General features: G+C 32.8%; 2 protein-coding genes across 8 annotated transcripts in view; one reads left to right on the forward strand and one right to left on the reverse strand.

Annotated features, from left to right (window-relative positions):
• Positions 1 to 544: 544 nt before the first annotated feature.
• Positions 545 to 8845, forward strand: LOC138125002 (NPC intracellular cholesterol transporter 2 homolog a-like). 7 transcript variants are annotated; one of them, XM_069040206.1, is made up of 8 exons: positions 545 to 722; positions 894 to 1004; positions 2232 to 2431; positions 2863 to 4889; positions 4957 to 5138; positions 7861 to 7971; positions 8362 to 8537; positions 8589 to 8845. In XM_069040206.1, exons 1-4 carry the CDS (start codon positions 641 to 643, stop codon positions 2947 to 2949), a joined length of 480 nt encoding a protein of 159 aa, XP_068896307.1. In that variant the 5' UTR covers positions 545 to 640; the 3' UTR covers positions 2950 to 4889; positions 4957 to 5138; positions 7861 to 7971; positions 8362 to 8537; positions 8589 to 8845. The 7 variants fall into 7 exon arrangements, with proteins under 7 accessions (XP_068896307.1, XP_068896306.1, XP_068896308.1 ...); XM_069040205.1 differs by having other exon boundaries at positions 2863 to 4864; XM_069040207.1 differs by having other exon boundaries at positions 2863 to 4864; positions 5005 to 5138.
• LOC138122789 (neural cell adhesion molecule 2-like) overlaps positions 8832 to 14948 on the reverse strand; it is a 233298-nt gene continuing 227181 nt past the window's right edge. Inside the window, exons 11-13 of the mRNA XM_069037083.1 lie at positions 13358 to 13609; positions 12547 to 12707; positions 8832 to 12493 (exon numbers count right to left, since the gene is read on the reverse strand). Coding sequence (XP_068893184.1) covers positions 12311 to 12493; positions 12547 to 12707; positions 13358 to 13609 — 596 coding nt within the window. The 3' untranslated portion in view covers positions 8832 to 12310. The remainder of the gene's footprint in view (positions 12494 to 12546; positions 12708 to 13357; positions 13610 to 14948) is intronic.

The raw sequence follows: 14948 nt of genomic DNA on the forward strand, positions 1-14948 counted from the left end.
TTGAAAAATAGTCTACGTAATTTGGACTACGAGTTGTATTCGGATCGGAGGACTATTCTATGAACCAACTTTGGCAATTTGGCAGCAAATCGGAAGAAGAAATTAACCCAGAAATTGAAGAAAATGATTCCAACAACACAAAAAAGACACGTGAGTCCATTTGGAAGCAATTCTCAAGGCTGCATTCATTTGTTAAAAATTATCGCTGGGAATGGGAATAGTCACTTAAATTCATCTGGATGAGGCCCCAAGACATAATTTAAAATAAAAGCCAAACATTTTAACCTCTGCTTTGTTCATTAACGAATTTCCGAAAAGCAAAACTATTTTATTTAGGCGGAATCGAATTGACAATGGTTTTGGTATTTTAAATTGTATGCTGATTGCAAGCGCAGCGATTTTACTTGCGATAAAAATGTTGATCAGACGTCAGAGACGTGCGTGGCCAGAATAAAAATTATCTGTAAGTCGGAAGTGTCTGTTTTAACAACGAAGATCTAGAGGTGGGGTGGGAGTAGAGCGTTTCTTTAAAGAGTGGGTGAACACCGGATCCCAGAGTCCGGTGAGCGTATGATAAACTGTTAATATATAACCTGTGGAGTTTGGTTAAATTACTTTTTAGTGTTAGCCAGTACCGACAATGAAGATCTTATTGTTTTTGTTTTTGTGCAGCGTACTTTCGTATTCATCTGCGATTAATGTTACTCAGTGTCACGATATTGGTAAGTTTAGTAATCAAATCAATTTTTATTAGTAGGTTTTGGGTCAATGCGAACCGGTGGTCTTTGTCTTAATTGACTCCCTGGAAAAAGAATTAACTAATTGCGTAAAAAGTGAAAGCTAATTTAAGGAATAATTATTGTAATGTAGTAGCTAATGGAAATCTTTTTTAGATAAGCCCGTAGAGGGTTTAACGGACCGTGTTAAAGTGGGGTCGTGCAAGAAACCGCCATGCAGGTTAAGAAAAAATACAGTCATTAAGGTTCAAATGAAGGTTACACCAGGTGAGTTTTCTATTAAGTAATCAATACAAAAAAAAAATTGCCTTGTAAAACTTTTATTTTAATTTGAAATTAAATTTGGAGAAGGCGATTTCAAATACAATACAGAAACAAGTTTTATTAATTAACAAGCTGGTTTTATTTCGATTGTATGCAAAACTCGTTTGTCGTGTTTCTTATTGTTTTAAATTTCAGTTTGCTTCGCACTTTGTGCGTAATTGAAATGTGACTCAACAAAATGTTTTTTTTTTGACACTGTCAGAATTTGAGAATTTTCTCCTGTGTGAACGAATTTTGATTAATGTCACGACTTATCAAAACGAAACGTTAAGCTAATTTTAAAGCTTTAAGGGGCTCGTGGAACAAAAAAACGTTGTGTTCAACTCGTTCGTGTGTAAATTGAGCTCTTTTTGGCACTCGTGGGCCTTTAAAACATGAATGAAACGAAACTGGCAAAAAAAGCCCATTTTATACACGAACTCTTTAAATACTACTACTATTTTTGAACAGTTAAATATGAGAGATATAAAATAAAAAAATTAAATAAAAGAACTGAAAAAAAACCTGTTAATTCGAGTATGTAGATTTCAACACTTTTATGTGTTTTATTTGTAGATATGTTCGTGTTATTAAGTTAATTACTTTTACGTCAATGGGAAAATAATGTCATCTATACATTCGATACAATGCAATAAGGTGGTCACTCGTTAAAAGTTCATTAAGATTTAACAAACAGTTTAGCCTCAAGCAACATAAAATGAATTAAGTCCAGAGCGGTGTAAACATTTATTTAAAATATAAAGTATTCTTTTTATAATTAAGTACTCTGGATAAAGCAGAACATTTTTCTAGAATTTTTATTTCGTTCATCAAAAACAAGCCACAGAAATTTCCATTAATTATTTTCTGTACTTATTTACATGAAAAATAAAAGGAAGGTAAGCGGGTTTACGCTAACAATAATTTAAACTGCGCAAGAAGTTTCAAGCATCCTTGATTCCTTGTAGACAAGGATTAATTACAGCACATCAGAATATTCTGAACTTTTTTTTATTAGTTATTTTTATCGCATTTCCACGTCTAATAATAAACCGATCTGAATCAGATTTAAAAAAAATAAAGCCCTTGAGATAATATTAATAATACTTTTTGGCTATTTATAACCTCTTTATCACGACGATGCACTATGTATTTCTAAATAAATTTCTTTGGTAAATATGTTTGTTCTAGATAGAGACGTCGATAAGATTTTGAATACGATTCACGCTTACATCGCGGGAGTACCATTTCCCTATCCCGGGAACGATCAAACTGATGCCTGCAAAAATATGTACTCGGAGGACGGTAAAAACTTTGTAGGATGTCCTCTTAAGAAAGGTCAGGATTATCTTTACAAGAACGACATGGAGGTCCTTCAAATTTATCCAAGGGTGAGAAAATATAATATTATAACTACGTTTGGGTACTACCCTGGCCGTAGTACTAAAGAACAAATTTCCAAGACTTCAATTCGAAATACTAGCTACGTACAGCTGCTTTTTTTCCTTTCCTATCTTCATTCATTCTATCTTTTTCCTTTCCATTTCCTCCTTCTTCCTGACATTTATCTGTAGTTAATTCTTCCCATGCAACTAACTTCGCAGTTCGCATTCAATCATACCCAGTTAGAAATACCTATAAAATTATTTTATCTACGACGTTTACTTGCATAAATGTCAAGATTGATTAATTAAAGAACATGTCAGATTAGGATTTGGCAACGTCTTATCAATTCTTTTCAGTCACTTTTAATTTGGCGTGCTTATTTGCCAACTCGCATTTCGGTATTGAAAGATAAAATCTAAATGTGTCTATTTCTCAGGTGAAAGCAGTGGTTCACTGGGGACTGACGATGCCGGATGGTAAAGATATCATTTGTTTCGAAGTTCCTGCAAGAATTACTAATTAAGTTTATTGGCGCTTGTGTAAACCAACAGTAGAAATAAATTTAGTTAGTGTTTTGTATTTTGTCTATTAATATCAGACGTCAATCCTCTTTAGTTTAAGTAAAAATCTTGTGATAAAGTATACATTTAAAAAATAAAAATAAAATGTTAAATTTAACACTCTCATGATTGTATTAATTTGTTACGTCATCCCAGCCAATCCACAACAGCACCCATATTATCCCTTAGATTAGGGGCAAATAATATTTAGACAGCAGAACAGCTCCCCTGCGATTGTGTTGGTTAGGAATGTCCAAAATCACAATTTACGAGTATAATTTTTAATTAATCTAGTTCCCATTGTCAGATGTATTGTGTGTTGCGTTTAAACTTCATCAGGCTCGTACTCGTAGGCAAAACACGTTGTATACAGGATTATTCACGTAAGATGACGAGCCTGAACATGTAAAAATGCAACCCAAAATACAATTCATAAAGCTATCTCGATCCCTGTTACATCACCATAATGCACATAAAACATATATAGCTTTTAACCTAATGAATGTCAAGTTCTGACAGAAAAATACCTCCCTCAACAAAGTATTATTTAATTACAATAATAAGCAATTAAAATCACAAAAGTAATGGGTTAGTAGAATCATGTCGGTTCTGTCATCGTTCGAAAACATTTTCAAATTATAAATATGAGCGGAAAATGCAATGACATATATCTTTCAAACTAACAGAATACCTACTCGGATTTCTGATTTAATTTTTAAATACCAAAACATAATGCATGTTTTGTAGAATGTATTTTGGGTTGCAGTTTTACCTGGTCAGGCTGGACATCTTGCATGAATACTGTATACATTTTTAAATTCTTTAATTGAGGCTCTTCGTTTCCAAGTTGTTCAGTTCTTTGCCTTCTCCACTGAGTCACTCCCATCCTCCCATCCTATGCAAATCTTCCTCGACTTCTCCCTCTCTCTTTCTTTCTCTCATGTCTTCTTGCTTTGTGGCTCTATTTTTCGGTAGTCTTTCCAGATGACCCAGTCATCTTAACCGTTGGGCTCTCACTTGCTGTGTTATTTTATATGCTCCTTCCTTGATTGCATTTAAATACTACGTGCATTTTTTGAGAATTCGTATCCGCGGAATCCATAAGTCACGTATTTCGGGCGAGTGCTTTTGCACAACTTTCACTTCTAAACTATCATAGTTACAATATTGTTGTTCCTGACATTGTTGTAGGAAATTTTGGGTTCTATAAAAAATTTGGGAACAATTTTCCTGTTATCTGTCGTATTTTGTGATACGGAGACGGATTTTTTTTTTAACTCCTAGAAACACTTTTATGTAGACTATTTCTGAAGATTTGTACCAGTCATACAAGTACAAGTAATGCAAGTCTTTTACTTCACTGGACTTCCATTCTGTTTACATTAGATATTAAAAACATGAAAAACTATTTAATTAAATTATTCACGGACACGATCTAATTATGTAAGTCAATGGTATAAAATTAATTTATTAATATGTACTCGTATAACATTATTGGCTACTTCTGTTCACCTTTTAAGAGTGAACTTTGTCCAAGTAGCGTGAGTGAATTGTCATTTGAGTCTTTTTTTTTTAAATCTAAGTAAAAGTGCCAGTAATTACGAAGAAATCATGTGACATTCAGTTTGTAAACGAGTGGAGGAATTTCAGAGAACAAATTAAATCGAGATCAAGGATTGATCTGTCCTTAATAGATTTAATCTCATTATTTAAAAGAGATCGATCAAACTTTAAAATGCAGTTTAAAAAAATTCTGTTATCGAGAATGTGAGCTTTAATGTGTATCAATAATTAAAATGATATCAAAATTATTTGATGATGTCAGATTAGAAGATATATAAAAAATAATTTAAAAAATGCGTGTCACCTCAGAGCGAGGTATTTCAGAAACAGAATGTTAATGGTTTTTGTCTTTTAAATATTTTAATTTTTTTTTTTTAATGATTCGAGTTTAGTTTTTTTTTTTTTAGGTTCAACCTTCACATTCTCTTTTTTATTTAACACATTGAAACTTCCAGAAACGTGTACGTGTTGACATCTTGGTGCAAATGTAATAATTGTTTGAAAACACGTCTGACTTAAAGTAACTTTGGAATACCAGCTTAGCTACATGTTGATTGTTATAATTTGTTCATCATCATTTAACATTTACGTAAGTTGACACACGGGTAATTTAGTTGTGCTGACATCAGTATATGGGCAATTATATTAAAAAAAAGCTAATTGCATTTTGCATATTTTGAACAACTTGTTTGTACTTTGTATTCGCTAATGTGATTTAAGACCCACCAAAAAAACTTCACATAAAAATCTTCTGGTCTTTTCTGCGCCATGCGATTTATCTAATTTTTTCGCATTTAAATGTGATGAACCCTTCGATTAGATTAACGATAGTGTACTGATAAGCAGAGATTGAAGATTATATTACACCTATTAAGTTCGTCACGCAAAATTGAGTGTGTTAGTGTTGTTCTAGCAATTAATTCAGTGGCAGTCAAGTCAATATGCATTATAATATATTGTTCGCAGTTGCGGTAATTTTCTGTTCCCATAGCGTAAATGCTATAGAATTTAAGAATTGTGGTAAGATACCAATTGCAAATTTTAATCTGAATTTTAAATTGTAAACATCTAATAGGTTTGCTAATAATTTATATGTTAATAACATATAATATTACCATAATTACAATAATTTATATCATTAAAATGTTTAAACCGTTTGTTATGTTTTAGTAATTATATTCACAAAAGAAATTCATTTTTAACAATTTGAGAATTCCCTGAATGAAGTTTCTTAAACAAATAAGAATTATTTAATTAAATAAATACTTAATTGTCATGATGATGAAAGACGCCTCCTGTGTAATCAATGACATTTTAATTATACAGGGTGCTTTTTAAATACTAGTATAAAAAAAGATTGGTAATAGGTGACGATGAGTAAAACTCATACACAAAAAAAATTATCTAGTTAATAAAAGTCTGTTCGTTTTAGAGATAAAAATAAATTAAATTTTGGTTAAAATTGTCAGTCTTCTGCTGAATTAAAGGTAATTAAAAACTGGGGTTGTCAAACAACAATAGTATTTTTGTTGATAACTTTGTCGCCTTGCTATGGTTTAACTTGTTTACTATTGTTGTGTCTGTGGCGTAGAATGTGCATAGACAGGGTTAGTTTATCCCTACCATTTCAGATTTTAAAAAAATGGTTTTCTGAACTCTTTAGAATCTCCATATGCCCCAGTCTTTTTGTACTAGCATTTAAAAGACACCCTGTATAATTATAACATAAATAACTAATTTTTTAAATCAATCGAGGAGGACAACGCGAGTAATAACCAAATGCCAAAGTTGTTAGATATCTTTGCTAAGGAGATTCTTTACAGTTTGAGATACAAATCTCACAGTTTTTTGAATGAACTATTGAATAAGTAAGTGCTGCTAGTTCTAATATCCTATAAAAATTTGGATGTAAGAAACTAGTCTAAAGTTTAAAAAAGCTACTAGGAGGAACATATTGAAAAATAATAACAAGTAATTTATGTAGATAAGAAGAAAATGTCAGCTTAATACATTTTATATTGTACGAGGAAATTATTCCTGTTCTTCTTCTTTAAAGAATTTCGAGAGCTTTTAAAATATTTTACAATACATATATTACAATAATGACTTTAACTTATTAAAATCCTACAATATGTTTTTCTCATTGATCAAAGGCAAATTATTTACATTTTAAGACATAAAAAAAGGACTTAAAATCTAAGATGTAACATTCCTGTTTACTTTGATGTGTTTGAAAAAAATCTTTGTTGTGCTTGGAGCCATTTGTTTAATGATGAACTATGAAAGCAAGAATCAAGCTGAAAATTGGAGGGTAAAGACGGGGGGTTACATCTGGTGAATATTTTGAATCAAGATCCTGCAGCTCTTCTTAGCTGTAAAGTTGTCTTGATAAAACGGAATATTTCGTCTGAATTGTTATTTTTCGTTGGTAGCATCACCAGCCTTTGAAAATTAATACTCCCCTGGGAAATTTTGTATCTCCACTCCATCTTCGTTGATAATATGGTGACAATATGGACAACATTGTGTGTTTTTAATTTGCGGTGCATACGCCGTACTGTTATTTTTGCTTTGTTGATAATAATTATCGATACCTTGAGCATGACAAGATTTACTAACTGATTTATTTGTTTTTTGATTACTCCGAATAGTAAACATGTGGTATTCGATTCGTTGTAATTTATAAATCTAATCAGGTCACTCTTTCATCTTATGACAGATTAGGTAACACTTCACTTGTGAGTCAGCGAAAATAATCAGATCTAGTAAAATTTATCATTTATTGTGTATATTCTCATGCACCCAGTATTAGATTCTTAGTTTTTATTTTTTTCTCATTTCTCTTAGTTAATCTTAATTGATAGAAATTCCAGTTTTATTTTTTATATTCCCAAAACAGCCCTACATACTAGAAACTAGGTTCAAAACGTAAAACTATAGTTGGCGCGGCAACTCAATGGAGTAATAAACTGGCGTGATCTTCACGTGATTTTCGGAGAGGTTTCCTATTGGTTAATAGGAGACACTTTAAGAAGTATGGTGCAGTTCAATGCACGCAGCCGAAATTTTCAAGCTTCCATAGTTTCGTTGTCTTGTGTTTTCAGTGCTTCTGTGTAAGTAAGATTTAAGCTTCCACCACAAAACTCAAATTTGGCGAGGCAGTGTAAATCAGGCTTTTCATGACGTCGCTACGAACTATCACGTGTGAATACCTCGTGACGACTCCACCGGTTGGCCGCGCCAACTATAGACACTTAATTATATTAACAAAGAATTAATATTAAATATATTTCTTGATATCATTATTGCAGGTTCTTACTTTTTGTTTGACAACATCCAAATCGAAGGATGTGACGATGATGCTACTAGCTGCCAATTGACAATAGGATCTAACACTTCAATTTCTTTTACAATAAATACTGGTAAGCCTTACGGTAAGAGGAATCATATGTACTTTTTGATAATTATTCATAAGCAGTTATTGGTAACCGAGCGGCTCACAAATGTGATGTCTTAAAAACCCTTCTGTAATCCTAGATAGAAAATAGTAGAACTTGTTACTCTTTATCGAGGGACTTCCATATCCTTAAGAGATAACTTTTATTGGCGCCATCTCAATCAAATATATCAAAACAAAGTGTCACGTTAAGTCCCGATTCCTCACAGACAGATTAAACCCGATAAGTTACGAGTTTAGTACCTGACAGAGACCACCTGTTTATCCCATATTTATCAAGTTGTTAATTGAAATCTTGGCGACGCAATATGATCAGATAATGGAGTTCGTTTGTCTAAATACTGGATTTTTACAGACGAGTTTAATATCGACGCCGCTCTTTTGAACGATGTTTCCTTGAATGTGAGAGGAACCAAATTTAATTTGAACGTAACGCCAGATGATCCATGTGAAGTTCTCCTATGTCCATTGTCAACAAATTACAGCGCAACATATTCGGCAGAAGTCTACATAGATACAATATTTCAACCGGTAATGCCGACGAGACAAGCAGAATAGTTTAGTTTAGTTTGATTGTTGCAGTTGAATGCTGAACTCCAATGGATCCTGGAAACTGCAGATGCGGGGGAGAAACTCTTGTGCTTCTTGTGCCAAATCACCCTTGTTAATGCTAAAAGTGTTTGAGCCAGAGCGTTTTATTATTTTTATAGAATTTTGAATTTGCTTTTATTTATTTGTTCACATGACCGATCCACTTCTTGATGGACTAGTCTAAAAAAATCTATCAAGATGCTTCTTCTGGTGTTGACCGACTGAGCAATAAAGTGTTTTTATACATTTATTATCGTTTTCTACAATATGTCTCCTAATTACATGGGTTTAGCCTACATAAAATATCACAATATTTATTTATAGCTATCTTAAACAGTACAATAGCAACAAGTGCGTTGGGATATTATTCAGAAAATAATTACTGTTTGTAACTTGCTGCAACCATACACTGGTTAATAAAAGATATGGATTAACGATATGCACATAAAAATTCATCGATATCTACATGAACATCGGAAACGGACGCTTAGTAGTCTTAACTTAAGTAACACAAATTGCTTCCAATGGCTCAAGAGAACATAAATCCTACATAACATTTATTCCTTGTTTATTTTACAAAAATCTTAGTTGTTGTTGTGATACATAGTTCACATGACACCATTTCTTATCTGATTCGTTCTCGAGATTGATAAATCATATATGAGTTTTGGAAGACAAATCCTAGCAAATGAACTTGTTAAGACAGTAATACGCAATAGATGAATTAAAAGTAAGATAATCTCCTGTTAACATGTGAACAATAGAAGACAACAACTACAATATTCTCTAGATAATCGAATTCGTTTCAATTTACATTTAGTAAAAACAATCACTTGAATTTCGTATTTTAGCTTCAAATGCCTCTTACATCATAATTTTTATCAAAAGCATTCAAGTACTGGTTACAAAACAACCAACCATTTTCACGATATGCAACAATGATATATACAAGTCTTCATTATAAATTTATCTATGTTTTAGTTATGTACTAAGGATTGTCTATAGTAGTATGAGGTGTCCACTCTTGCACCAAGAGACACAAACACTCAATTTTAAACATATTTACATCGCTTAGTTCTACATCAGTCTATGTTTAGACACAATTTACATTTAGAAAACGTTAACTCATGCGAATTGTGACGAGGGCAGTGTGGCGATTTGCTTTTCGAAAGTTTGCCCAGTTCTAGGAACTCTTTTGGGTCTCATTTGGGTTTAGGTAGATTCAGTTGCTACCACCACAACTTAGATCTCTTTGTAAACTAATTTATTCTTATCGATGGAGTAAGATTACCTAGTGCTCTTAATGCTCAGGCAATATCTTGAAATTTTATTTTGGAAAACATAAATCAATTAGAATAGTGGATAGAAATATACAAGAACAGCACTTGCTTATTTGTATATTAATATAATTGAATAATATATCATCTAAGGACCGGTTTCACCAACGCCAGTTAAAGTTAACTGTAGGTTAAAATGCTTCGTTACCTTAGTTACCTATTGTTGTAACAATGTAGTTAAATTTAACTCACGTTGGTGAAACCGGCCCTTAGTCCATTGGGAGAATTACACTGTGTCATTAGTCATTACTTATTATAAATAATTGTAGTCAAGTTGGCGTTGGCTGTAAAATTTATGGTTGCCGCTCCATGTGAAAATGATCAAGATTATGTAAATAAGTATTACACATCATTCGCACAATTGACACACCATTGACAGTCCAAGCTACATTAGAGTTATGTTTGTAGAAAGCGGCAAAATTTTCATAACATATGCATGGCTTGCTTCGACTTCAGTCATTTATAATGACCTTGTATAATAGAAATAGATATGTGCAGTTGTGATGTTTATATTTTTTCAAAGAAAAAGCCACAGAATTGATATGTTATATGCCAGCTGTCACGAAAACTGATTTCACCAAAAATTTTAAAAATTAAGATTTGAAATTGAGTTACCCTAGGTAAAAATAAAACATATTCTTAGTGTGTATATAGTAAAATTTTAAAAATAGGTTTGGTAAAGTGTGATTAATAATAATTTAAAAAGTAGTAATATAACAATGAAAAATATCTCGGCCTTAAGTAATGACATGACTTTTTGGTGTTTTCATAATCGAGTTATTTAAAACAATTATTATAGGAAATTTCTGCAATTTGTGTTCTTTGTTTTATGATCTCACCAAACAGTCCAAACAGTTTTGGAAGAGTTCTGGACTTATTCATCTTTTTACAAATCGTAGAAATTGTAAATGAAGGAATTTAATTCTAGGACAATGTACAAAATCTTGAAAAAATTTTTCCCGGTGCACAAATTATTTTTAAAATTAAATTCATGTCAAGAAATCTATTGAAGCATTTCCTAAAATTTTTATAAACTTCCAATATTAGTGGTCATTAAGATTGCTTGAAAAATTTCAAGAACGTCATATATTACTTATATTCTATTCATTTTATACTTCTTAAGGATTGTTTGTAGCAGGAAAGATAGTTGTAAAAATTATTACAGTAATAAAGAGCCAACCTAAGAAAATTGGAAAAATTAGAAAATTTTCGAAAATTTTATTACGAATTAATTTAGAAAATTGAAAGTATGTATTCATTTTTCAAGTGACTGTTTTATTAACTTTCTTATATAAAAAATGGAGAAATTTTAGTCTAAAATGGAATTTTAAATTTTCGGAAAAACTGTCATTCTATTTTTTCTCAATTTTTCAATAGGTACTGTTCGAAAAATTTAGAAAAATCTCATGCTTTTATATCAATCATTACCTATTCATAAAATTAAATAATTTTTTTTCAATATCCAATGTTTAAAATTATCTATTTCCATGAACAAAGAAACCGTTAATATTTATTTATGCAACAAGTGCAAAAAGTGAGTGATTATTGCACGTGACGTGAAAACACGTGACAACACGTCAAGTGCAAATAACACTTTTTGCACGTGTTGCATACAACATTTTTTCTACGATCGAACAAAAAAACATTGTATTTAACTCGTTCCTGTGTAAATTGGGCTTTTTTTGGCACTCGTGGGTCTTTAAAACGCTCGTTTCACTCACGTTTTAAACTGGCCCACTCATGCCAACAAATCTATTACACTATTACACTGAAGGAGAGGAAGAGCTTCTCTACTGTTTTAACTAAAATAGCCTTGTTACTGGCGATGAACAGCCCCTTTTTGCACGATCGTAGAAAAAATATTTTAAAATTTCAAAACAATTCTAGTAACTGATTTTAAAGTTAATTTGATAAATCAGGAAATTTAAGCTGAAGAAAATTTTCAAGACATTTAACATTTTAGGTAGATTTCAGCTTAGATCTGGAAGTACGAGTATGTTAAACCATTCTAACTGACTATGACATAGAATAACAAAGTCTTGTTCCATGAATGTACTTTGGAATTTATTTAAAAAAATTAAAATAACTGCAGATGGACGTGTCAACTGTTTGGAAAGTTGAAAATGAATGAATAGATTTTTTTAAATTGTGTTGTTCGTCTCGTTCTGTGTGGACTCAAGATCTTTGAAAATCTGAAAATATTCGAGACAGTGGTAGCAACTGATTGCAGTACTTTTTTATTTTGGAAATCTCTTCGGGTTTAAATAAGTGTAGCGAGGGTTGGTAAATCGGCACACTATCGTCGTTGCTGTGGCGCTTTGGACGGTCCTTAAAGTAAAACTGAGTCCAACCAAAAGATACAAAAGACACTTGTTTTTAAACACAACTCTCCGGTAACCGGCTCGCCATCAGTCTCTCTTTAATGGCTAATCCGTTTAATTCCAAATCCGTCGCCCTTTGAAGAGTAGATGAGCTTCCGTTCCCTAAACGAAGGTCTTTTGGTCTGGAATCTCTGGGAAATGTGCCGACCATCGCCACGGGATTATTATACAGATGATACTGGAAAAAGAGTGTTGAGTAGATTAGGCACGTGAACAACCAGCGATAAGTACCATCGGCTCGACAGCAGGAGCAACACTAACGGGACTAACCCATTGGGGTGCGGGGACATTCGTCTGAGCGTAATTCGGTGACGTGGCAAGAGTTCCTAGAGGAAGACTTTGGGGACCGTTTAGCGACCCCACATTCCTGTCGCTCTCTCCGTCGGGGGAGCCTGGCACAGAAAAGTGGCGCTATTAACATCCGTCTTTATGTGCACGTGCGAAAGCATGCCAGAAAATGGGTTAAGGAAATGAATCGGAGGGAGACTTTTCCGGATCCTTATAATGAGACATGCGGCAAAATAACGGGATCGAGGCGAGGGGTGCCGATTACGCCCCCTTCGAGGGATGGAAAGGCGTGTGCATGGCAAAATCTTGTTCAAAAAAAAATTATGGAGCCACACTACTTCAAATAGGAAGTAAACAAAACTTATCTTAGCAAATTACGAAGTTGAAACAGTTGAACATTCTCTCAAAAACTCGTCGACTAACATTATGTCTTAAGTCAAGTACAAATCTGAACACTTAAGTCGTCTCAAGTAGAGAATTACTTTGAGTCACGTTTTTAAAATTTTCAATCGATTCCTTTGTCCTGTTTGGAAAAATGATGCTCTTTTGATTGGACGCGTTTAAATAAAGCGAACTGCAAATTCGGATTGCATTTTTGACATCGGATCGGTCTCGTTGCTCGGAATTAAACGTTACGAATATTTAAGGGAGAGTAATGCCTCGTGCTGTAAACATTGTGCTTTACAAAAGCGTTATTTATTCAATGACGAAATTATACCAAGATTTATTTTGCCGTTACAAAAGCAAGCTTTACCGTATTTAGCGGGAATTACATCGGGATCCCTCTCGTCCGTGTCTCGTGGAGAGGCACTCCTCAAGAGTGGCTTTGTAGAGGACATTGTGTTATGGTGTGGACCACCCGCTACTTTTTGTTCTATTGTGACTTCCGGCTGACTCTGGGATCTGCGTACTCTAATTATCACCAGCAGGATCACTATGATAATGGTGAGGGTGGCTCCGATCAACATGCCGAGTACTGGGGAGAAGGGCAAGTCTCCGTCAGAAGCTGAAACAATGCCAATATATTTTGTAAGCAAAATGCGAAAATGTTCAGTGATCTACATAAAAATACAAAGAAAAAGATAATATTGCACCTGCATTATATACCTAAATACGTTTTGGAGAAGTTAAGTCTCTTTATTTTTGATTTTTTTTTTTCAGAAATTTAGTTCAACATATTTCATGGGGTAAGTTGTCCTTGGCAATAAAATCAATGCAGAATTGTCGTAGATTTAGGAGCTGATTATCTTTCTTTAATCATTAGGTATTTAGTTATAACAAAACATTTTTTTTATAACTAATGCAATGAAAAATATATCGAGTGATCAACAAGAAAACAAATCAAGATTGTGAATACTTTGTTTTATCGAAACATCTAACGTCTAAAATTTATGAGGTGTGATTTATTATAAAGTACCTAGCCTTTGAGACCACAAATTGTCTATATCCGTTTATTTGCATAGAATTCCGCTGCGACATGACTGATAATAATTTACAACGCCTGCTCTGATATATTTTGTTTTCTTTTTGATCGCACAACTCTCAAATTTATTCTTCCTTTGTTATTACATAATAAAAAGAAAGTAATTTTGCGATAGCTAAATATGTATAATAATTAAGGCTGAGACTTTCTTGGAATAATTCGAATAATTATTCGAATAGTTATACACCGTTCACGTTGTATTGATCATTGGTAAATTCGCATTATGTTGGTTCTCTGCACGTCACTATTTACAAACATAACCACATAGCCAAAAAATAAAATTATTTGACCTTGAAATACCAAATCCATACTGAATTTACTACGCTAAATTCGCATCGTGTTGGTTCCCTATTTTAAGAATCACATAGCCAAAAAATAAAATTATTTAACCATGAAATACCCAATCCATCCTGAATTTACTTTATTCGAATAGTTATTCGACTATTCAAATATTCGAATTTTACAAGTCAGCTATTCGAATATTCGAATAATTCGAATACGATTCCCAGCCTTAATAATAATTAGATCAAATATACAGGCTGATTCACGTAGCCCGTCCGTTAGAAACTTTCTGATTTCCCAAAATCGTATTACTATAAAAATTGGTAGCCGAATATAATACACTGCTCCAAGTTCAAATAAAATTATTTCAAAATGGCGATACTAATCTGTCATCATTTTTGACCTATGTCATCTTTTTCGCAAAAAAGCGGGATTGCAGGGCTTCATTAAAAAATATATAACTCCTGAACCACTGGAAATAAAAAATTGATTTTCTTAAATTGAATTCATAAAGGCTCGGTCGATCTGTTGCGCGATTAGTGAAATTTTTTTATGTTTCATACGCCTACTGCAATTTTTC

Source organism: Tenebrio molitor, chromosome 2, assembly GCF_963966145.1.
Source record: "Tenebrio molitor chromosome 2, icTenMoli1.1, whole genome shotgun sequence".
Taxonomy (NCBI): domain Eukaryota; kingdom Metazoa; phylum Arthropoda; class Insecta; order Coleoptera; family Tenebrionidae; genus Tenebrio; species Tenebrio molitor.